Source organism: Drosophila nasuta, chromosome 3 (assembly GCF_023558535.2).
Source record: "Drosophila nasuta strain 15112-1781.00 chromosome 3, ASM2355853v1, whole genome shotgun sequence".
Lineage (NCBI taxonomy): Eukaryota > Metazoa > Arthropoda > Insecta > Diptera > Drosophilidae > Drosophila > Drosophila nasuta.
In genome coordinates this window covers 30,335,311-30,359,783 of record NC_083457.1, presented here as the reverse complement: position 1 = coordinate 30,359,783, position 24,473 = coordinate 30,335,311, and the positions used below count along the sequence as shown (strand labels likewise).

Genomic DNA, 24,473 nt, shown 5'->3' with positions numbered 1-24,473 from the left:
AAGAACAAAACAATGCCAAGCCACGGAGGCAGCGTTCAGCATTAATGGCCGAGGAGAGATTGGAGGCAACAACATCAACGTGGCAGCATCATCGTTGTTTGCATCATATACCGCAATGAATAAGTGCCTATAATTGTGACTTTTAGAGCATTTTGTCGACGGCCATTTTTATCCAGCCACCACCCAAGGAAGCTCTCTCACTCTCTCACTTGCCGCTGCTAAACAATCATCAAAGCTGTTTACGTGCTCAACTTTTTAGAGAGCGTGCTGCTGTTCTCACTCCCTCGCGCTCGCGCTCTCACTCTCGTTCTGTCTTTCTCTCTCTCTTGCTTTGGCGCAGACTCACACTCACTCACTCACAAGCTGAGACAGCCAATGGGCGTTCGCTGATTGGTTGATTGACTTGGAGCCATTGCTCGCTCCATTTTGAAGTGAGACACGCCCCATGCTGCTGTCGCTGTCATCGCTGCTGCTGCTGCTGCGATTGCGACTGCGATGTCATGTCGCTACCGCTGCTAAGAGCTAATAAAGTAAAATGGAATAAAATGCTGCCATAATTGGCGTCGTTAATGCTAAAACCATGAATACTAAAAAGTTTTCATTTACTGCATCTCAGCTGCGGCTGCCGCATAACAGTAAATTGCATTTGAGCGTTTGCGAGGGCAACAGCCAATGTCAAAGTTTTAAGGGAGACAATAACTTAAACTATTTAATGAAACTGTTTTCGCTTAATTCCCCCTACTGTTTTACTTTCGTATAAAGCTGGAGTACAAGTATAGAATACATTATTTAAATATATGTAAATGCTTTTGTGATTTATTACTTAAATATTGGAAAACTTATCGCGTGAAAACTTCAATAATGCTTTTATACTAACTGCATTATAGACGTCTACCAGTCGTTACGTAAACACAACGTAAGATTTTTAGTTTTAGTACATCAACAGATTTTGTAACAATCAGCTTTCGTTCAGAAATCGTCCAGCGTTGCCACCAATTGAAATTAAGTTATCATCACTGAAATATGGCCAAACCTTCTAACAATACAATACAATGTGACCAAAGTGGAATTATATTTAAATTATTTAAAAGATTTATTTCTCATAAATGAGTGCTCAGGTATTCCATGAAATTGAAATAGGTATATTTGAAGTATCTTCAAGAGTTAGAAACAAGACGGAAACAACAGAGTTTATTTTAGATAATTGGACAGATTTAATAAGGTTATTCATTTGACTTGTTCTCGACTTGTTATCAAAGCAAATTTTTCTTATATCTCCTCTAAATTTTGTTATTTATTTAATTTATGCCTTGATCCTAGATTAATACTGTTCGCTGCGTTTTGGTATATTTCATCAGCGTTAAAACGTATATCTTAGAAATAAAGCGTCTGGTCACACTCTTAAAATAAAACAGAATTTTCAAAGGATCTATTTTAAAGAAAATCCAAGTTTAAGTTCGTCTAAAAAAACGAACAATAAATAATAAGTGAATTTATATTTCAGTATTTAGCTTTAAAAAAATTATGATAATTAAAAAAAAATAATATAATGTCCCCAAAAAGGATTGAAAATGAAACGCCTTCATTGTCATGCAGCCCTGGAAAGTACAGTTCAAACTGTACCTTTTGTGTTGATTGTACAATTTTATGTGAGACAATAAGATGATATCTCTCTATTTGAATAGTTGCTACAGTAATACTAGTTTACGTAAAAAAAAAATAACTTTTAAACAAAATAATTAAAAGTACATTCTGTCTCATTCGAAATCATCATTTGGTTCACCTGAACGAACTAGTAATTTCTCGTATATTGTATCTTTTCAGGCATAATTTAGGTATTTTGTGAATGCGGTATTTTACGTATTTTCTTTCGAGCAAAAGTGGTATACTTTCATATTAAATTTGTGGTCACGCTGGATTCGATACAACACTAGCAGCGGACGGCAGACTCTGTTCTTTTTCTGCGGAAAAAAATCATATTTTAATTGCAGAATTAAGCGGCAATACAGGGAAAATATTCGGTTTGTGATTACAAATACACCAATTGTAACGCGTTCAGACTGTTTTCATGCAATACAAACACAATGCAGAAGTAGAGAGCAGAACAACAACGAGCAAATGAAACGAAAAAGTGGATTAAAAGTGCGCTAAAAAAAGTGAAATCAAGTAGTGCTTCAAAAAGTCAATTTTCTATAAATCAAAACGTGTATTCAACAAAAAAAAACAAAAACCCGACAGTGCAATTACTTTATGTGACGAATTGTAAGAAAAAGTAAAAAAAATACGAAAAACGTCGAGAATGGGAACGAAAGTGCAACAAAACGACGACGGTGCAGCCGCCAACGCTGTCGCAGCGCCAGCGGCAGAAGCGGCCGCCACCCACAGCAACGCCAACGTCAACGCCACAACAACAGCAACAGCAATAGCGACAGCAACAACGACATCAACAACAGAGGCAGAGACAACAGAAAGAGCAACAACACCAACGCAAAAAACGAAGCTACAGCTGGAATCGAATCCGCTGCCCACACATGCCACAACAACCACAACGATGGTTGCAGCCACGTCCATTGCTCCAGCGCCGACGCCAGCGCCGCAAGTGCTAATCATTCCTGCCGCCCAGGCTTCCACAATGGCCACAAATGCCGCCAAAAAGATACGGCGCGCCTTCTCCATGCCACGCAATCCGTTTCGCTGGTCTCGAAAATTCAAGACAGTCGGCACGGCAGCGACTGCAGCGGCTCCTGGCGACATCAACGGCAGCACAGCCATTTCGTCCTGTGTGAGCGGCGGTCGAGGACGCAGCGGCAGCATTGTGTCGCTGAACAGCTATAAGGCGTCGTCCGACAAGGACACAATTGGCCTCCATAATAGGGCGGCAACAATCGCAGTCACCACCACGAACACAAACAGCAACAACGGCAACAACAACAACGTAAACGGCAAACGTTCGACCGGCCAAAATGCACGTGTGATGCGCCGTTCGTCCTTCAGGAAATTTATCAATCGCATTGCGCAGCATTTGAGCGCAACGGTGAATGTTGGCGTAAGTACTAAACATTAAATAAACATAAAATAGTATTTAGGTAGTATTTAGGTATTTAATATGTAGGTGACACTGTTACAACTAAGTACTCATTGCACAAAAAGTGTGTACACATTTCACTTTCTTTGTTCCCTCGGACAACTACAAAACAGCAGCAGAGAGCAGCATCTCCCTCTGATAAGGAGCGCCTGAGAAAGAGAGAAACAGAGAGTGCAATTGTGTGTGTGTGTGTGCGAGAGTATTTATAAAAACATCGTTTGGTGTCGGCGGCGTTATCGTTGCCTTTGTTTTGCTCTGCACTGCCGCCGCGTCTTTGTCTCTCGCTTGCACTTTGTGGTGCCATCTTTAGAGCATTACAAATACGTTCAAACTTTTAATATTTGAAATCTACGAATGTATGTGAGTGGGAGAGAGAGTAATTGGTATATGTAAATCCACTCCTACACATACACTTGTGTGTCCTGCATTGCGTGACGACGAATGATGTTGTTATTGCTTCTGCTTTTGTTGTTTTTGCCACCCACTGGGCGGTATACGATGGCCAAATCGGCATTTGCCACGTTTCCATGTTCGGTAGCAGTTCTTGTTGTTGCTGTTTTCGCTCCTCTTCGTTTTACTTTTGCTGTTGTTGTGCTGAGTCATACATAAATGCGTGTCGATAACAGACGACAACGTATCAGCAGCGTAGCGTTGTTCACAAATGAGACTTATTCGGTGTTGCTTTCTTTCACAATACGTTTAACAGCCAGACAGACACACAGCGAATTGAAATGGGAAGCAGAAGCCGAAAAAGAGTGAAGAGCGAGAAAGGGAGTATGTTAACTATGCTGTGCATTGTGTGGAATGTTTGAGAATAAGAAATTTTGCATGGCGATTGTTTCTGATGAACTAGTTCCAAACTAGTTCAATGGTAGCTATTGATGTAGAGAACCTTTACCTCATAAATATTTTTGAATTATATATAATAAAATATATATATTAAGATTAATCAGCAAATTGTGCATAAGGGAATTACCTCAATTAATTGCCTTATTTACTTTAACCTGGCTTAACCTTTTTAATTTTGTTTTACATTTTTTGATGATTAATGACTTCATAAGAGAAAGGGAGAGAGAGAGAGAGAGAGTACGCAGAGTGCGACTTCTGACTTGTCTTTTTTTTTCATTTCGAGTACTTTATATTTTGTTTTTTTATTTTTACAGAATTACCATGCGAACAGCTCATGGAAATTAATGTTATTTTTAACAATTGCCTTCTCATTATTATTTTCATAATTATTTTTTATGGGTGCTGTGGTGAATGATGAATATTGGTGTTGTTGTAGGTGGTAGGTAGGTAGGTGTGCTGTGTGCGGTGGTGCGGTGAGGTGCTGCTATTGTCTTGTGTCCAACAATTGTTCAAACAATTTGTGTAAATGTTGGCAACATTTGTTGGCCTGTTCGCGCTATAATAACAATAAACAAATAGACAAAACAGCAGCGACAACAACCTCAACTGAAACAACAACTAACACTAATACATAGCAATAAAACTATAGCACTGCACAAGAAGATAACAACGAAAACAGCAACAAAGCAAAGCAGCAGCAGCAACAAAAGTTTTCAGGTCGTGCGCTGTTGGAGCGAAGCGGCGAATAAAGTGCAGCTGGGCCCCAGACAATGAAGTCAGTCCTGAGTCGTTAGCTCCCGCTCTCTTGTTCGTTCTCTCTCGCTCGCTCTCGTGTCTCTTCGTGCGACGACTCCTCGTGGCAGTTTGACAAATGTGTGCCACGCTTTGTGTCAAAGACGCCATGAGGGGGGACGGAGAGCAACAGGAGTGACGACAACGAAGACTGAGGCAGCCTACAAAGAATGCGAGGCAAGTGCAGGGCGCAAATGACAGCGGCAGACAGTTTAACAGCTTAAACTCGAACTCGCATTGTAGGGCATGCCCCTCTCTCCCCTCTGTTTCTCCCTTGTGTTCCCTCTGAACTGAATTTGATCTAATAAGCGATGCATACGAATATAAATTCGAATGTGCGACAAGTATTTTCATACTGTTCATCTTGTTATTGTTATTGTAATATATATATATAAGCGTGCAAGTATGTGTGTGTATGTTGATTAATTATAGAGGGCAAGACCTTAGCCACTGTTGACCTTTTACGCGCCTCGAATTCCTAACGATAGCACTGGAAATACACAAAATAAAAACTCGTACAATTTCAAATGCACGAATTGAATTGAGTTGAATCGAGGCGACTTCAATGAAAACGACAGCGAATAATGTGAATTGTTGTTGCCCTAACTGTACAGTTAGTTACTCGATTGTTATACTAACGTTTTTTTAAAGCAACAGCTTTGCTGGCAAACTCTGACAGCTGACGGCTTAGGCCTCTTGTTGTCATTGGCCAACTAAGTTTTCGGCGGCATTTTGCCACCTTTCACCAGCTTCCAGCTGTCTACTGTTGTTGCTGTTGTTGCGAGTGGCATGAGGCAATTGTCCATTGTTTGTGGTTGCTGTTGCTGTTGAGACTGTTGTTATTGTTATTGCTGTTATTATGATTACCTCACACTCCAGCTGTGGGCCAGCAGTTGATTTATGATTCACGCTTCAAGCATCTCGCATTGATTTTATTCAAATCGCAGACGCAACAACAGCAGCAGCAAGTGCAATGCGACTAACCAGCAACAACAGCAACAGCAACAGCAACAGTAGAACGTCAACAGCAACAACAACAGCTACAACTACAACAACAATTCAATTTGGCTTATTAAAATGCCAATTGGTGCATTGCGCGTGGGTCGCTCGTCGTCGCTGTCGACGTCGTTTGCTGTCTATTGTGTAAAATTGCATGCCAAATTAAAAAAGCAAGTAAAAATGCTCTACTCGACTAGCATATACCCTGTGTCTCTTATTTTATAAGCATCACTCGTTTGACAGTACTCTGAATATAAATGAAATCATTAAGAAAATTTGAAATTTCAGTAATGAGTTTAAGATTTTTGTTAAGCTTTGGTGTTGAAATTGTGGCATTCAAAATTCAAAACAATCTTCCTCAGTATAATGCATAAAGAAACCTACTTACTTCATTTTTTGGGTCTGAGATCTCTTCATGTAAACAGGCAGATAAATGAGCATGGTTAAAAGCAACTTAGTTGTTTTCTTTTATCAACACTTTATATTAACTAGGAATCTCCTTCAACCTGTTACATGCATTCGCACAAAGTTATAATACCCTTTAGCTTGGCACAGGGTATAAAAATAGAATTAAACGGAAAAAATGCCGAACAACAGTTGTAGAGGCGCTTGGGACAGGCATGCAATGTGCCAACTAGTTGTTGGTCTAGTGCAAGGGGGGACGAGGGGGTTAAAGCCAAAATGTGACACTCAATGATGAAACGTGCGACGTGCAATTCATAGACGGCAATAATAACACGTGATTTGCTGCGACTGCTCAACATTGAATGGGCAATTGGTGGGAAGAAGAGGGAGTGACAGCAATGAGTGTCATTTGCAAACTATTTCCGTAAGCTTTGACTAGCCAGTGTTGGGGTGCGATGCAAAGTAGTAGAAAGAGTAATAGTAGTGGTAGACAAAGTAGTAGAAATGGTACAAATAAGAGAATGAACTATTTTCGTAAGCCAGTGTTGGGAAGCGATGAAAAATACTATTAGTATTGTAGAATGAGTTGTAGTAGTAAAAATTGTAGTAGTAGTAGAGTAGTAGTAGTAATTGTGGTTGTAGTTGTAGTTGACAGTTGAGATAAGTAGTAGAGACAGTAGTAGTAAAATTTGTAGTATTGTTTGTAGTTGTAGTAGCAATTGCACTTGTTGATGGTCGAGATTAGTACGTAACCGCGTGTGCCTGACGAGTGTCTGTGTGTGTGTGTATGTGTGCATGTTTGTGTGCTTGCTTGCTGATTTTCTATGATATTCAAGCGTGTGTGTGTGTGTTCGTTTCACATATTTGTATTTCCGCTAGGCCAAAGCTAACACGTAACTTTTGCGACTGCCTCTTTTTGTTGCTGTTGTTGTTGTTGCTGCAGTTGTACAACAAACTGTGCGAATTATTATTGTTTGTTGTTGGTTTGCCGCCGTGCACACGTTTTGTGCTCTTCCTTCTCCACCTCTCTTTCGCCATCACATTCGCGTCGTCCCTCTCTTGCGACTTGCGTGCTCTTTTGAATTTGCTTTCAAGGTAAAATCAATTGAGATCAAACTAATTGAAAATGTTTTCAGAATGGTTTTTGTTGTTCTTCTGCCTACGTCTTCTTTTCTCTCTCTCTCCCTTTTTTTTTTTGGCATTTTATTTGGTATTTGTGGTGTGTATTTTTGTAGCAACATATTTTCATAAACAAATGCGCGGTGCGCGCGTGTAAAAATAGTTGCCAAAACTACAACAACAACAACATCAATAATAAGAGCACAACAACAATGTCCGACACAATTTGTTAAACTATGCACTAAACTAGTTTCATCTCCGAACGAAAAGAAGGAGAGTTCATTCACTTGGATCATTGAACGTAATCAGTGCTGAGATTTTGCGGCAATTGTCATTGCCAGTGTTGCTAAGCGAGCAAATTAATAAGTCTAGTCTATTTATAAAGATTATATAGTTGGTATGTGGGTGCTATCAGTCCCGGACCTGTGTGATTAACTAATTCACAAAAATTTACTCAATTGAATATTCTTCAGTTGCAAAATCTATTTTCGGTTAATAAACATGGAATTCTTTCATGTTCTTCTTCAACAGTAATCTATAACTATAGTAAAAGAGCTGTGTGATTTATTGACTGATCATATACATTATCATATTGTTATATTACTCAAGTAGAAAGTGAAATATTGTATGAATGGGGCTAATGGAATGTGTTGCCTAATTAAATATTTCAGTGAACTTGCAATGAAAGTGAACTTTTTCAGCATATGTTATCGTTTCAACTACCTCCTAAAGGTCAAACCTCAACTTCACCCTGTCTCCCCGCCCCCAAAAATAACAAAACTTAAATAAAAAATAAATCACTAAGTGGAAAGCTTTATTGTTGCTCGCTTGAGGTATATATGAGTATGTGTGTACAGACATAATTAAAATGCGATTACTTTATGGCAAGTTAAAAAAAAAAAACAAAAACAAAAATTAGACTATGGAAATATTTACGTCATGATGGGTTAATTACACACATAAATTTGAACTCATAACACCCATTATTATATAGAGACTGTTGTCTGTAGACTGTAGATATATTTCTGGCGCGCTACCAGCGCTAAAACTGTCATCAAATTGTTCACGTAACAGACAAAAGAGAGTCATAACTGTTGTGTGATATGCAGTCATTGTTTTGTTTGTGATAACCAAATAAAAATCATATGAAGTGCAAATTTTGCCAAATCACATTCCGAGTTCTCTCTGTTTGTATGTGTGTGGTAATTTTGTCCTTGCTGGTGTCGCATTACGCGTGCAGAGGCAGGTAGGTAGGCCTGCCTCTGAATAAATGAATAGAATAAATACTAACGAACACTTGCACTTAGTATACGAATACACATTCAGAGCAGAGTGTTTAGGGGTAAATATCGCGCCACTGATAAGCGAGCAATTCACACAGTCAAGGTGCTGATTAGAAAGAGCGTTGAGACTCGCAACCTTGGCAGCTTTTTTGTTTTTGTGGGCGGGTTTTGCTTTGAAATGTTTTTGTTGGCCACGTGCGGAGAGTGCGTTTTACATAACCATACAAACAAATAATAATAATAATGCAATCAAACACACAGAAAGTGGAGTGTGCACAATGCATTCATCAAGTGTCTTGAAAAGTGTCAAGTGAATTTAGCGCAATGACTTGTTTTGGTCAATTCAATTGGAATGAACTGATCATACATCATGTTCGGAGTACTTCGAATCAGATACAGATAACTTGAACTCGAGTAATGAGTGCATTGAGTATCGATTGCTTTTGTCAATCCAATTGATTGCAACGACGACACGAACAATCCAACTTCAAAGCACTTCATTCAAAAAAGATTGAACCGGTCGCGTTTCTTTTTTGAAGGTCTCTTCGTTTTCTAATCGCCAAAATCTCAGCGATTATCAAATTATGTGTGTTGTGTTTCTTGAGGCGTAACACTAAAAATAATTTGCAATCAATTTTAATGATGACGAATTTGTCATGACACGTGATCCCTTTCCACTTAGCACCCTTTTAGCTTGCCACATATTATGAAATTAATTGAATACAATGCGAATACGTATACTATTCAATAATATTATGAAATATAAATGATTGTGAGGCGATAAAAAAAACAGCGTCAGCGCAAAAATTCCAACACTACACACTACAACTAACAAGTACAATATTATGTTTATACCCCGTTAATCATAAGGTTAAAGGGTATAATACCTTTGTGTTAAGGGGGGCTTTGATCAATAGCCAAGATAATAAGATATAGAGCTAGAATATTTTTGAGATACCTTATTTTAAAAATATATCATATATATATTTCGGTATATTTCTTGTATTTTTCGGTATATTAATTTTATATATATGCTTGATCAACATCCGGTAATATAAGAAATATAATTTTCTTTTGAGAACACTTATGTCAATATACAAAATATAATCTATATTGTGTAAGTGTATATTGATATAAGTGTTCTCAAAAGAAAATTATATTTCTTATATTGCCGGTATATTAATTTGGTATGTTTAAATACTACACTGCTTTGCTTTTATTGAAAGCGAAAAGCGGATATTCTGCAGTCGAGTAAACTCTGTTGTAGCTTTCATACTTATTTTTATATTAAGCTTATTCCATGCCGTAATCTTCAAATGTATTAATACGGCAAGCACAGACACGATCGATAAATTCCAATATAGTATACAAGTTGAAGAACCGGTAGAACACATGATAGTCACACTTCCCAGCTCAATCAGCGGCTCTCGTGCTGGGGCCAAGCCCAGTTTCGACTCATAGACTAGAGGTTGTTATTTCATTCATGCTATAGTAGCTTTGCAAGTCGGTTCCGAATAAAAACAGCAACGAAACTGCAACGACAATTATCTTCAATTATTTACAATTATTTAATAAAAACGTAAGCGTAACAGCAACAACAACAACAACAACAAACAGAGCTGTGTGATCGTTGCAACGATGCATGCAAGTGCCACTTGCAGTTACGTAAACAACAACAACAACAGTAACAACTACAGCAAACAACTGCTGAACACACTTGTAGAACAGATAAGTGATCGAAGCAACGTTCATTCCGCTTTATCGAGACATTTCTGCAGTAGCGCTTAAACAATTTCGGCCAATGGAATTTTTAGAGACACACAAAAAATAAAAAAAAAAATCGTAAATATCAACATTCTGCCCCCCAGTTTGAAATTGAGTGAACAAACAGACAAACAAATGATTCGATACTTGCAAACACAATATAAATGGCATTCACAAATGAGAATAAATATACATATGTATCGTATATACTTTTTGAGAGTCGCAACTCGAAACTGCTGCGGCTCGTCGTTTCTAATACAAATAAACCGAAACCATAACAAAAACAAAGATAAATGCGCTTAAATTTATAAATAATAATGATGATAAAATTGCCACAGTAAATTGAGACAAGTGGCGACGACAGACGACAATAACGGAGTCGCTGCTGACGGTGTTTATGTCTCAAACTGAGACTCGAGACTCGACGACAGTTGGCGACTTCTAAGACGTGGCGCTGCTCAATTAACAACGAAAACAAAACTGCAAATATTATATTTGCAACGAATTGCAATAGGGGAATAACCTTTCTATCATCGATTGAAGCATGAATTCAATTAAATTAGTTATCTTTAGCTATTGACTTTTAATCAGAAAGTCTCCCAGACACTTTTCATTAATCTCGCATTTAATTGAAGTATTTATCTAATCCACCAACCACAACTATTTTAATAATTCATTGTCTATAGTAGTGTACTAAAAATAAGTTGAGAATTACGTGGCTCAATGAATTTTTTATTAATGAAAAATTTGAAAGCTGTTTGTGTTAAATATTTTATACTCAAACTGAGATCATCGGCAATTTGCCATCGATTAACATCATTTGCCAGTTCTAATTCAGTTTTCGAATTGCACAAGACATTCGCATAGCGTATTAAGCTGTATGGCCACCCAAAAGAGAGAAAGAAGAAACATTGCCGGGCGAACGCGTCGTATGCGCAACGTCAGAGCATAACAGCGACGTCGCCGTCTCCAGCTGTGTGAGAAATGCTTTACATTCTGTCTGACGTTGGTTTGGCCACTGCGATTAGGTCACTAGCTACCGCACCGCACCGCACCGCAGCACATCGGCAGACAAATACGAGCACATATATATAAAAAAAATCATCGTATGTGTTGCTATATACCGTATATTCTATATGCTGAACAGAACAGAAGAGAACTGAACATGCGTTTAAAGCAAATTCCACTCAATTTATTTATTGAGGCTCGTCGTCGCTGGCCAGTTGTGCGTTTCAAATGCTTTTGATTCAACTAAAGCAACGACAACAACAACAACAACATCGAGAGTGATTTAAGAGGCAGCTGTCTGTGCTGGTTTTTGTTTTTGCCTTTTGGCTTCTTAAGCTGGGTCTTAATCTCGGCTTACATCATTAGGATTTAATTGGGGCTTTGTTTAATGAACTAAGCTGATTAAAAAATACAAATGCAAAGAGCAAAAACCTCTTTCTGCTTTTTGATAATTTATCAAATTTCAGTCTTCGAGCTAATGCGTCATAATGAACAGATTATGACATAGTTAAGTGCGGCATAAAACAAAAAAAAGGGATGCGAATTGACCTTCGCTGAATATAAGAAATTGGCATAGAAATCGGGACATGTCTTGAGTGAGAGAGAAAGAAGAATAGAAGGAGCAGCTGGCTTTGAATGCCGCCTCAATGCCATTTGTCAAGTGCAGTGTCCAATGCCAATGCAATGTCAATTGCGATAAAGCAATGCCAATAGAAACACAACGGATGCCGGTTGCTCTGAGTCCGCATCTGCCTCTGTTCTGTTCTGTACTGTTCTGCTCTATTCGAAAACCAAATACATAACAATAGCGGTAACTTGTTGCTGACACATTCCTATTGACTGACAAACCGAGAAAGATTGAGAAGGTGGCTTAAATGTGACAAGTAACTGGGGATTGCACTCGCAATCTGGTGTCACAACAGTTGACAACCAAGTGTAAATGACGTTCGTTCGCTTGGTTTAGGCCACGTAATATAAACAAAACGTATTAAGTTTGACACGTAACTTATTAGTCCTTTCTCTTTCTTCATATATCTTTACAATTTTTGTGTCTTTTATTGCCACTAATCCGATAATTGCAACGCAGTCGCCAGAGAACAACACTGCGCATCGGCCAACTTTCATTGAGATTGTGCCATTCTACACCGGATGCTGGCGTCGAAAAGAGGTACGAGTTAATACCCTTAAGCTGCTTGTGAAACTCCTCTTCTAATGTCATGATCACAAAGACAAAGAGCCAAGTCCAAGTGCAACACCCACGTCATGACTTCACTTCGCTTGCTTTTTTTGCCTTTGCCTTTTAGCTAGCAGGCTTTGGGGCCAATTGTGTTTTGTGTCTAGTTTTATTGGCACCACATTTTCGGTTATTTATTTTTATTTCTTTGGCCCAGAGACTTGCGTGGGTTTTTTGCCTTTATTTTGTGTATCTTTTTTTTTGTTTTGAAAAACCGGCTTTGATTTCGCTAAGCGCTTCTTTTCAAACTGTTTTTTTTTTCTGTTTCGTTTTTACTCCACCGTTGACTGAATCGATAGCTCGATGACGTTATAAATTTTAAGTCTCCTCCCATAATTTTGTTTAAAGCTAAATTGTAGCAAACACACACATACATATATTCACGCTGTTTGCTTAAATCATCTGATTTTGGCTGCAATACAAACACAGGCAGACATGCACTTAGCATTGACCCCGCTCTCGACACATAACCTTTGACCATTTGCCTTTAATATTTACTGTATTGTGTTGCTGTTGCTGTTGTTGCTTTCGCAGTTTTTTGTTTAATTTGATATTTCGTTGCAATTTCATAATTCAACAAAATATGATTTCTACACGAAACGCGTTCAATCCAACATCTCGCTCCCCACAGCCACAGCTTTTGCTTTTGCTTTTGCAACATTCTCACACCACTTTTGCAACTGGGGCAAACGTTTCTCATGTGAATGCAAAATTTACAGAGCGTGTTTATAAAATCGTAAATCGTAAATCCAATCGACCCCGACACGTGCTCAACATACACACAAGGATTTACATCTTGCAGATTTGTTTATTACATTTGCATTCGCAATTTTCTCTTAATTAGTTGCTAATTATAAATACATATTTCTTCTTTACTTTTCATTCGAGTGCTTTCTGTAGAATTTTTACGAGATTTATGCAAATATTTTTAATATTATTTTGACAAAATTCAATCGGGCACTTTTAATGTGTTCCCTGAAATGTTAATCTTCAATTGTTCCATTTGTATTGTATATTTTTTTTTTAATTAAATGGAAGATTATCAGAACTCAAGCAAACAGCACAGTCAATGTATCCCATGAATTTTGAAGCTTATCATAAAAACCCGAATTCTCGGACTAGCATATTATATTTTATTTAAATTAGAATTTAACATTGCTCACAATTTGATCAAATTCAATTTGAATGCGAAAATAACTTGCCTGATTTATATATTATATTATATTTTATTTAAATAAAATTTAACGTTGCTCACAATTTGATAAAATTCAAGAATTTGATTGCGGGATTTATATATTATATTTTATTTAAATAAAATTGAAAGTATTCTCACAATTTAAAACTCAAACAAGCAGCACTCTCAATCTATCATTCAATGAATTTAAATGCATTACATAAAAACCCGATTTGTCCGATTTATATATTATATTTTATTTAAATAAAAATTAAAGATTCTAAAGGTCTGCATACTTAGAAACTCGAATAGCTAGATTTATATGTTATATTGTATTAAAATATAAATTGAATAAACTCACAATTATTAGACGGCATTCAAATAGAATCATCTACCTAAAAATGCAATTAATTTTGTGTTTATTGGCTAGGTAAATCCGAAATGCATAATTTATCGAGATTAGCAACGATTTCAATAAACCAAACTTCCTCCTTTGCGCTTTATCAACCTGTTGCCAACTTTCAACAGTGTTTGCTCGTCTGTCCCGTCTGTCTGTTTGCTCAGATATTAGCACACTTACATTGTAGTATCAGTGGCCCATACATAAATTAGTATTATCGCCTATATAATTCGAATGTTAAATATTTGCATGAGGCTTGAGGAGATTACATTTCGCATTATGTGTGGCTCGTTGATAAGCAGTCAGACCGACCGAAGCACCAAAGTAGAAGGCGTATCTTTGTTAGGCCAACAACAAATTGGTTTCTTTTTGTGTTCGTGTGTGTATTTAGCTTGTTTTCTAAATATTTCTTCATTTATCGCAAATTGGCGCAACGCTAAACAATTTTTAATTGGCAACGAAATTGAAACCCAATTCCTCCTCTTCCCCATCCCCGTCCCCCTTCCAAATGCTTGTTTGTGGAGGCAGTTTGCAGTGGCGGCAACCGCTGCAAACGAGTTTAGCCATCATCAATTTGTGGTCCCCAGTGAGTAATCCATTCTCTGTGCTTCTTCTCTCTATTTTACAGGCGAACAAACATGGCCAAACGGGCATGGGAAATGCCAATGGCATGGAGCGTGTCCCACCTATTGGGGGCTATCAATGGCCGGCCGATCAGACTCCCGGCGTTATGGGACTCAAGAATCATGGCAACACCTGCTTCATGAATGCGGTGCTGCAGTGTCTCAGCCACACGGACATACTCGCCGAATACTTTGTGCTCGATCAGTATAAGGTGAGTGCGCACAAATTGAAATTCATTATCCGCCCATGTGGCTGACAATCTGGTATATTTTGTAGTCTATGGTATATTTTCAATGTAGTACTTTATCAATATACCATGTATAGCCTTCAGTATATTAATTTGATATACTTTAAGAATAAAATCGCACTGTTTTACTTTTGCTGTAGCTTTCTTACTTCTATTAAATTATAATTGTAATTCCCTTATTCATTTTAGGCGGATCTGAAGCGTCGCAATAAAATCAATTCACGCAAATTTGGCACCAAAGGCGAACTAACCGAACAGCTGGCCAATGTCCTCAAAGCGCTGTGGACCTGTCGCAACGAGAGCGATCACAGCACCAGCTTCAAGGCGGTTGTCGATCGCTATGGCACACAGTTTCGCAGTTCCACGCAACACGATGCCCAGGAGTTTCTCTTTTGGCTGCTCGACAAGGTGCACGAGGATCTGAACACGGCAAGCAAACGACGCTACAAGAGCATTAAGGTAGGTTTCTTAATATGCCAGCTAAAGTTCTCAGTTTTATGATTAAGTTTTATTCTGCAGTTGGTTCAAGTTATGATAATTCGTTTCACAGATTCAGTCAAGAATAGCTGATCTATATCAAGAATGAGCTGCGGAAATGAAATAAATCAAGAAAGTTAAAGTTTAACAATATCGCAAGTATAGAACAGGTATATTTATAGCTTGGATAATCGTTAGGTTTCTATTATGAAGCGATTTTTAAAAGCTATAATAATACAAATAAATGTGCATATGCTTAATGAGCTAACCAAGGTTTCAACAGTTAGATGATTGATTAGATATGTGAGAGGAAGCCTCTTATTTTTCCTGAGAACTGTAATAAAGTTGAAATTCGGGGAATTAATATATAATTAAAGCTTACTAATACCATTTTTCGAAGCCATTCACTAATATTGTTTTTTTCTCTTCACACAGAACTCATATGGACGCTCCGATGAGATTATTGCCGCCGAGACGCTGGCGAATCACATACGCTGCAATAATAGCTTTGTTCAGGCCGTGTTCCAGGCGCAATTCCGCTCCTCGTTGACCTGCCCACGATGCCAGAAGCAGTCCAACACCTTCGATCCGTTCCACTGCATTTCGGTGCAACTGCCGCAGCTCACCCAGTTGACCATCTTTGTGACCGTTGTCTACATGAAGCAGCAGCCACGTCAGGTCAAGATGGGTCTGCGTGTGCCAGCCGGTTCGCCAATTGTCGCATTGCGCGAACAGCTGCAGGACACTGGCATTCCTGCCTCACGAATGGTGCTGGTTGATTTGAATGCCGAGGGATTTACGCGAGTCTTCTACGACACGCAGCCCGTCGAGACGCTGAGCAGCGTGGAGAATATCTACTGCATTGAAGTGCCCGAAGTGAGCTCAACACCAACGCCAAAAGCAGCCTCCATTGAGGCAACTCCAGCGACTGCCGCTGAGAAGCCCGCTGTGGCTACCACGGCGTCAACAACAACAACAGCAGCAGCACCACATTCCGCAGATCTGTTATTACTGGTGGCCAATGTGCACAGGAAGCCGGCGGGCGAGGGAGATGCTAGCGCCGTGTGTACACGTTTTGGAGCACCGTTTAGCATGAAGGCGCCACGCGATTGCAGCTACCAGGATCTGCAGAAGCGTATGCTGCGAGAAATGTCCGCATTGCTGAAGCCAGAAGTATTTTCATATGCCACACCGTTGACCGATATGTTCAAGATACGGCTGCAAGATCCCTCAGCCGATCCAGACACATATCTGGAGCAAGTGGAGCATCCGCTGCTCACCGAAATGATTGATATGGCGCTGTCGGTGCTCTCCTCGGAGGCGGGGCCAACGCACATCAAGCTACTACTGGAGTGGAGCGCACCCGAGACGCATTTCGTCAACGTCGAGTCCGATGTGGACGCCATTGTGGAGCACGAGAGCGTAGCGCGTCTGAGCGCCAGCAAACCCAAAGATACCGCTGCATTAACGCTGGAACAATGTCTGGAACATTATACGAAAGCGGAGACGCTCAGTGCCGAGGATGCCTGGCGTTGTCCGCATTGCCAGCAGTATTTACCCGTGGTGAAGACGCTCGGTCTGTGGTCATTGCCAGACATTCTGGTGGTGCACTTCAAGCGTTTCCGCCAGCATCAAGCCAAGGGACCCCAAGCGGCTAAACTGACCACGATGGTCAAGTTTCCACTAACCGCATTTGATATGTCGCCGCATTTGGCGAAAGGAGTGCGTGAAAGCAACGGCTCCCTTGGTCATGGCATCGAGCAGCACCAGTCGAACAAGAAGTCACGCTCCGGCGACTCACGTTCCTCCACACTCAACTCGCGCGCAGAGCCAAAGGATACGCGCTATGATCTGTATGCCGTGTGCTACCATCAGGGCGATACCTTGGAGACGGGTCACTATACGGCTGCCTGCAAGAATCCCTACGATCGCCAGTGGTACAAGTTTGATGATCAACGTGTAAGCAAGGTGCCCGAGGATGACATCGAGCAGGACATCATCAACAACGAGGCCTACATGCTCTTCTATCAGCGACGCAGCGTAGATGCCTCTGCCGAGTGTTCCGGCTCCAGTTCGAATTCGGGTGATCATTGGGTATCGCGCATTGCGCCGCCCACAACAACAACGCCAGCAAACGGCGGCAGCAAAGACATCAGCAGCGTTGTCACAACCACTGAAACGCCTGAACCTATTGCTGCAGTTGCCGAGAAGGCAACATCGAAGCCTGTGGCTATTCCCATACCCAAAGTCGCTTGTGAAATCGACGAGGAAGGTAAGAATCGCAGTTCGTTTGTTAATGCCAACTGTTTGCTAATCGTTTCACTCTTACAGCTGCTGCTCCACAAGAAGCCAAAGTAAGTCCAGCGGAGTTGCCGCCGAAGGAAGTGGTTAATATCGAGGAATTGGCATTTGCCGATGACCCCGAACCGGAGCCACCAAAGGTGGCAGAAACTAGCGTTGTTGCTCACATTGAGCCTGTTTCTGCCCCATTGCCAAGAACTCCGACTCCACCGCCAGTTGCTGCCAAGCCAGAACCTACGGCAGACGCTGATGCCACACAAATGTTTGCTATGGACGAGGATTGCACCGAGAAACAACCTCAGCCGGCAGTAGTTAGCGAACCGGTTGTAACTTCAGCTGTTGTAGAGCCCATTAAAGAGACCATTACGCCGGCTGAGCCGAAGACTAATGGTCACTCTGCTGCCAGTTCCGGCACATCTTCAGCGTCCAGTTCGGCCTCGTCGGTTAGCTCACTGTCGTCATGCTCCTCGCCGCGCTCGCTTAGCAAATCGGTGACGGCAGCCTCGACGCTGCAGAATAAGTTCAATGGCCACATGAATGCTGCCTCGGCAGCAGCTGCTCTGCTAAATGGCAATGCTACGCCGCAGTTGTCTTCCAGCCTGCAACTGTCGAGGCATGCGTTGCACAACCATTGCAGCCACAATTGGCACGGCTCGCGCAGCAGCGTCTCTGCCGTGGAGAGCGTAACGCAGCAGCAACAACAGCAGGCAGCGGCAGCTAGCCTCAGTCTGAGGCACTCATTTTCCACCAGCTCCAATTATAAGTTGCGCGAATGCAGCGAGACGTTGTCATCGTTGCTGCGCAACTCAGCCAACACTTGCAGCAAGGATACGCTGCTATTCATCGATCAGCAGAATCATCACCACACATCCGGTCTAATTGAAGACGACGATGACACGTACATGGGTCGCTCCCTTTGGGTAAATCAACGCAAATAATAATAATTCTGTGCAAAGATCTTAAAATAATTCGTTTGATTTGTGTTATTTTAGATTTCTCCTGTGACACCACACAAGCTAATTACCGTATCGCCCAAGAATTAGTGGCGATAGCAGAGTGACGATTGACGAGTTGGATTCATGCGGGACATAATTAAACCCTGCAACATACAAACGCACTATAGTTATAAGTCTAAAGATTACTTTATATATATTGAATACTTCTATATAACAAAAAACGATCGATGCAATTGCATATTCATACTTTACGAAAAATGATGTTATACATGAAACGCGATACACATACACATATATACACGTATATATATACTTTTAGTTGATCTAAGATAGTTGCAATATTGCATCGTTAAGTTCAAAAGTTGAGAAGCTTTTCAAAAATTCGAATTAAGTTAATTTATTGATTGCAAAATCAGAAAATTGAAGACGTTCGACTCAACGATGAATGAGAATTCTTTTAACAAATTGACATTGCATTATTTATATAATTATTTATTTAGCGAAATATGAAAGTACAATATGATTTGAGGAACATTTCTTTTCATGCAACACAAACGCAATAACTTTAGTTTTATTATTATTTTTTTGTGGATTTATCGAAGAAGTGCATGGCATATAAGAAGTACACTTTAGTTTGTATACGAAACCAAGTTTCAAACTACGTCTATAAATCGATACATACTCTGTTGTGTATAAAATGAAATATATCTATATATTTCAATAATTCAATTACTATGTATAATTATGTTTATGATGAGAGTATTTGTAATAATAATTGCAAAATATTTACAAAACACAAACACCACTCACACACTCATGCAAAATGGCCAATTGCACATTTAATTGTTCGTCGTATGTGTATGTTGGAGCTATACATTTTGTATTTGTATGTGTAGAAAAGCAGTAAACCAAACCATTATATTGATAACAAATGTTTAAAGACTTTAAAACATTGTTTTTGCATAATGTACACTTTATTAAATATACATCATATACGTATACATATATATACACATGATTAAACTATTGTATGTTAAGAGCAAGTTTATTAATTGATGAATTGTGTACTGTACATTGTATTCATGAATAAACGTGAAATTGTTGGAAATAAAATGCGATTTTCAAATAAAACCAATCAACTACCGAATTAGATGTAAATATTAACAATCAAAGCCAATTCATCTGCTTTTACATTTCAAACTGCGCATAAAAGTATGCTTTAAAATAGTTTGTACTTTTATAATCTCTTTACGCATTGCCTGAAAGTATGCTCCATTTCTTTATGATTTTCGCTTCTCTCTCGAATGTTGTCGCTCTTCTCTCGCAGATGCAAAATTCTGTGGCAAAGCTTTCTTTCCACTTTCTGTGCCATGGCCATGGCCAACTGAGTCGACTCTCTTGGCCAAGTTCAGCAGCAGAAGCGTGGCCAGCGAGGTTCATTGTCTGCTTGCTGCGCAGCCCAAGTCTCAGTTAAGTTGCTGCACTTGCCGCGTCGAGTTCTGTTTTAGCGCACGAACAAATCAGCTGGAAAGAAAATAAAACAAAATAAACTCAGTGTGTGTGTGTGTGTGTTGCAGAAGAGGAACTGAAATAAAGCAATATAATTAAGTTGGCCGTTAAGAGCGTGTGGAGTGTGGAGCCAACATGGATTATCGTTTACTTGTGGTATGTTTAAAATTGAACTCAAAAGCAAGTTCGTTGCCTAAGTCTTTTGTTTTGCACTGCTGCCATTCTGTCATTTACTGTTAGCATAAATTCTGGAGCAACAGCCTTCTACTTACACATTGTATATATTATATAGACATGCTAATGAATTAAAGTGACGGTCCAATCGGGTTCACTTCCAAGACATGCCACACAATGTGCACACACGCTTCTCTTCTGTTCTGTTCTGTTCTTTTTGTGTGTGTGTGAGTGTGGGATTTTTGCCTGGCGTGGAGCAACTTTCCCGTTACCTAAAACGTATTTAGAACAATTTCACAGCACACACACAAACACAAACAGTCACATGCATAGACGCACACCAACCAGAACTAGCGACAAATTCTGGCCCCGTTGACCAGCGGTTCTTTGAGTTTATTCATCTTTAAATATAGTCATTAACATTCTTTGGAGTTGCAGTTAGGCCGAGGTTAAAGCGACCCGTTAAAAGCTGCAATTACTTAGCAGCCAGGGAGAAGAAGAAGGAGGAGTAAACAGCAGTTTTAACGCAGTTGCAAATGCCGTTTAAAGTGAAAAGGAAACATCTTCAAATTAACAGAATTTGTACACATTTCGAAATGCAGAAGAAGAACAAACAAGTTTCACATAACGAGATCGAAATGACAACGACAAATTCACCGAGGCCTTACTCATTAGAATAAACAAAAAGGGAAACAACGACTCGAAATCAAGACACTACTTAAGCGACACCGACACAGACGGTGGCTGACCCAATTTCGCTTCGTTTCGGTATTCAAATTGTGCTGTGAATCATGTCACGAAAACGAGATGCAAAGTCTCTTGGCACCCGCATCCCAAATATCGAAACTGCTGAGCCATGGCCGAAACTCCAAGCACTCTGCAACTGTGTCTAAAAAATTCCAAAAGTGTGGCTGACTTCTTGGCCTAATTACCATTGGGTGGAGGAAGAGGGAACAAAAACAATGCGACACGGCAAAGCCGCGTGCTTGTTACGCCCACTTGCCACTTGACCTGAATGCAACGTCATGCTGGAGTCTGTGAAAAATGCGAGAGAATTCGGAAACTTTTGATTTCATTGAATGAGTCGCAGCTGGAGTTCGAGCCAAGTCAAGTGGCGAACAGAATTTCAGGGAAAGTTTTTTTGTGTTTTCGTTGTTATCGTTGTTGTTGTTGTCATTGGTATTTGCTCTTCAAGTGTCCAACAATGAGATTAAGATGCAAAAGTATCGCTTTGCACGCGGTGCCAGTTGAAGTTCCATTTCTTCTTGCTACAATCGTTGCGGTTGTTGGCTGCCTTTTGGGTTGTTTTGCTTGTTTGTGTGTTTATTTTGATGCCTCCAACGGCGCCGCAGGTCAGACAACTTTCGCGCTTTCGCCAAACGAACTGAGAGCAGCGCGTCTGTCTTTGTGCCCATTGGGATGGATGCCAATACCACACACAATTCAGAGACGGAGACAGTCACAATGATATCCATTCATATACGGGTTCGGTGGCAATTAATTTGATTTATGCTGGCGCGTTCTTTATGCACATTAGAAATTACTACAAATAAAAAGCGCTCTTAATTATTGCTAAACTTGTTTTGTTTTGTTTTGTTTTTGTTTTTCTTTCTTTCCCTTTTTGGCCTTTTGCTTTTTAGAAAATACTCAGCTTTTTGCTGCTTGCCCAGATGTCGGCAACACAGCAACAACAACAGCTGCAGCTACAGCAACAACAATCAGCATCGCAATCGCAGCCAGAATACGGCGAGGAGCCACCAGAGGGATACTATGCCTTTGTCGAGTCACCGAATGCGGTGCCACCGCGTGTTCGTCCACCTCCTTACACATTCGTCAATGCCGACTGCAAGGATGTTGCCGCTGGTAAAAAGTCAGCAGTCTCTGTTCACAATATCTGCGGAGATCTGAACAAAGGACAAATACCCAAGAATCCGCTGGGACAGAATGTGCTAGGCGAACCTTATCCTTTGTAAGCACCTCTCAGCACCATGCCTTGCTCAGTTTTCAATCTTTATTTCCCCCAGCGAGCTGATCCGCAATCAGACACTCAAGTTCCTATCGAAGACTCTCCCCGTGCTCAAGGCGGACGATACTCTGCCCAAGGTCACACAAATCATTCGCGATGAGCCCGTGGAGCAGCTGGACAACAATAACATCGATCGTCACTATGCCTCGCGTGTCACACGCATACTGCCCGATGGTGTGCAGTCCAATGAATACAGCTACTTCGATCCCGCCCTCGACGAGGAGGAGCAACAGCAGCAGAGACTACAAGAGCAGCGACGCGCTGCCGAGGAACGCAAGCCACGTAAATTCTGCGACGGTGGCGGAGTGTAAGTTCAATTAAATCAAACTATATTTTCTAATCATAAAAAAGAGTAATAACTTTCAGTGTAAGACATTATTATGTTTACAACATTTTTTTTTACTTCGATGCTTATCAAGCACACATTTACGAACATGCAGTAAATTATCTTATTAGTTTCTGAGAGACTTATAATTCTGTTTATTAAATTTATTAAGGTTTTTATGGTTTACGGAATTATTTAAAGATAATACTTTGTCAGCTTTAAAAATGTAGAATAATTGAAAAAATGACAAACGTTTAAGCATTGAAATATTTTATTATTTTCTGATTATTTTGATGCATTTTTAGATTGTTTGAAGTTTTTGGTATTGTGCTTAGCTTTTAGATTACAGATTTTCATATTTTCATATCTACAATTTTGACATTGTATTGTATTGTATACTTTCCAAATTATTGTAATTTAAAAAAAAATATATTTTTTGATACTGAGATATTTTTTATGATTTATTTATGAAACTATTTAAGATTGTCTTTTTAGCTTCTTGATTTTGTGGTAAAAATTGAACAAAAAAACTTGTATGTTTTGATATATTTTTGTATTTTTGAGAATGAGAATTATTATATTTATGATTATTTTATTTTGTTTGAAGCTTATGAGCTTAATATTCGATATATGTATGTACTTAATGATTTTAAAATTGTTTGGCAGCTTATTAGTTGTGCATGAATGTTAAAGCTTCCATTGTGTATTCCAGCTTCTGCACTTTGTATCGCGCCATTCAAGGCGACACCAGTCCCGCCGTTTCCTCAGGTCCAACTGCCGAGCGTCGCGAGGAAGTGGGTCCCATACGCTACGAGGGACCACCAACCCCTTGTCCCGCCAAAGTGGAGTATGCCACACCAGTGTTTGCCAAGAACTATCAGGGTGCCTGGCGCTATGTGGTGCAAATCCCATACGAAGGTTACTTCACCCAGACCGTGGAGGTGACACGTTGCATCCAGGCGCGTTGTCACTACCTCGACGGTGGCTGTTTGTCATCGCCACGTTGGGTCAGCCTGTTGGTAGCTGAGATTTTCTATCCCAATGCCGAGGACACAGTGCCTACGAGCAGCACCACAACTCAGGCGCCATCCGTGCAGGACTTCCAGGCCTATCAGCAGTATCTGCAAAAGCGTGCAGGCGTGGCCAATGCTTCAGATGGCACCACAAGTGCTGCGAATGCTGGCAATGCGAATGGAGCTGCCACAGCGGCTGATACACATTGCGATGGCCACGATGAGTTGGGCTGCTTCCAGGTGCGACTCTATTACGATTGGTTCTTGATACCCGGCTCCTGCAAATGCTGGCGTCCCGATTACTTTGCCAAATATGTGCGCCGAAAGTCTGTGGCCGATTTGTAGATGCATAGATTTGGATTGAATGGATTCTCCTAGTTAGGAACTAAAACTTGTAGCATTTAGAGAAAGAGAAAGGAAGAGTGCGGGCCACATCATGAAATGCTCATTCTAGCGATCCAATTTGGCGGACTGCGCAGAGTTTGCATTTCTTGAGGGGCAACGATGAATGCAGAAAAACAAATACAAATAAAAATACATACACACATATAATTACAATTTACACTTATAGTACACAAACATACATACATATATGTATCTTAAAGTAAGCAATTAGCTATCCTTGACTGAATACCAAGCGCATTGAATTTCTACTAATAAATATTTCAGCTATAATTGAACCACTGTCTTGCGTTTATGCTTGGGGATT

The 24,473-nt window shown here is 40.1% G+C and overlaps 2 protein-coding genes across 4 annotated transcripts; both read left to right on the top strand.

Annotated features, from left to right (window-relative positions):
* The first annotated feature begins 1,895 nt into the window (after positions 1-1,895).
* On the top strand, positions 1,896-19,830 carry LOC132789168 (ubiquitin carboxyl-terminal hydrolase 43). Of its 3 annotated transcripts, XM_060796964.1 has the most exons (7): positions 1,896-3,046; positions 12,392-12,472; positions 14,741-14,947; positions 15,173-15,442; positions 15,896-17,732; positions 17,792-18,681; positions 18,754-19,830. In XM_060796964.1, exons 1-7 carry the CDS (start codon positions 2,300-2,302, stop codon positions 18,802-18,804), a joined length of 4,083 nt encoding a protein of 1,360 aa, XP_060652947.1. In that variant the 5' UTR covers positions 1,896-2,299; the 3' UTR covers positions 18,805-19,830. The 3 variants fall into 3 exon arrangements, with proteins under 3 accessions (XP_060652947.1, XP_060652948.1, XP_060652949.1); XM_060796965.1 differs by lacking the exon at positions 12,392-12,472 and having other exon boundaries at positions 18,754-19,829; XM_060796966.1 differs by lacking the exons at positions 1,896-3,046; positions 12,392-12,472; positions 14,741-14,947; positions 15,173-15,442 and adding an exon at positions 15,551-15,630.
* A 358-nt stretch (positions 19,831-20,188) lies between these two features.
* On the top strand, positions 20,189-24,438 carry LOC132790759 (uncharacterized). Its single transcript, XM_060799447.1, has 4 exons — positions 20,189-20,382; positions 22,041-22,369; positions 22,425-22,733; positions 23,464-24,438. The coding sequence occupies exons 1-4, from the start codon at positions 20,362-20,364 to the stop codon at positions 24,107-24,109; spliced, it is 1,305 nt and encodes a 434-aa protein (XP_060655430.1). The 5' UTR covers positions 20,189-20,361; the 3' UTR covers positions 24,110-24,438.
* Positions 24,439-24,473: the final 35 nt, after the last annotated feature.

What these genes read in the sequence shown, in the direction of transcription:
- LOC132789168 (XM_060796964.1), top strand. Translation starts at nt 2,300, where the DNA reads ATGGGAACGAAAGTGCAACAAAACGACGACGGTGCAGCCGCCAACGCT. An exon ending in TTGTGCTCGATCAGTATAAG is followed by an intron (nt 14,948 to 15,172) that starts GTGAGTGCGCAC and finishes TATTCATTTTAG; the next exon opens with GCGGATCTGAAGCGTCGCAA. An exon ending in GACGCTACAAGAGCATTAAG is followed by an intron (nt 15,443 to 15,895) that starts GTAGGTTTCTTA and finishes CTCTTCACACAG; the next exon opens with AACTCATATGGACGCTCCGA.
- LOC132790759 (XM_060799447.1), top strand. Translation starts at nt 20,362, where the DNA reads ATGGATTATCGTTTACTTGTG. An exon ending in TGGATTATCGTTTACTTGTG is followed by an intron (nt 20,383 to 22,040) that starts GTATGTTTAAAA and finishes TTTGCTTTTTAG; the next exon opens with AAAATACTCAGCTTTTTGCT. An exon ending in TTCTGCGACGGTGGCGGAGT is followed by an intron (nt 22,734 to 23,463) that starts GTAAGTTCAATT and finishes TGTGTATTCCAG; the next exon opens with CTTCTGCACTTTGTATCGCG.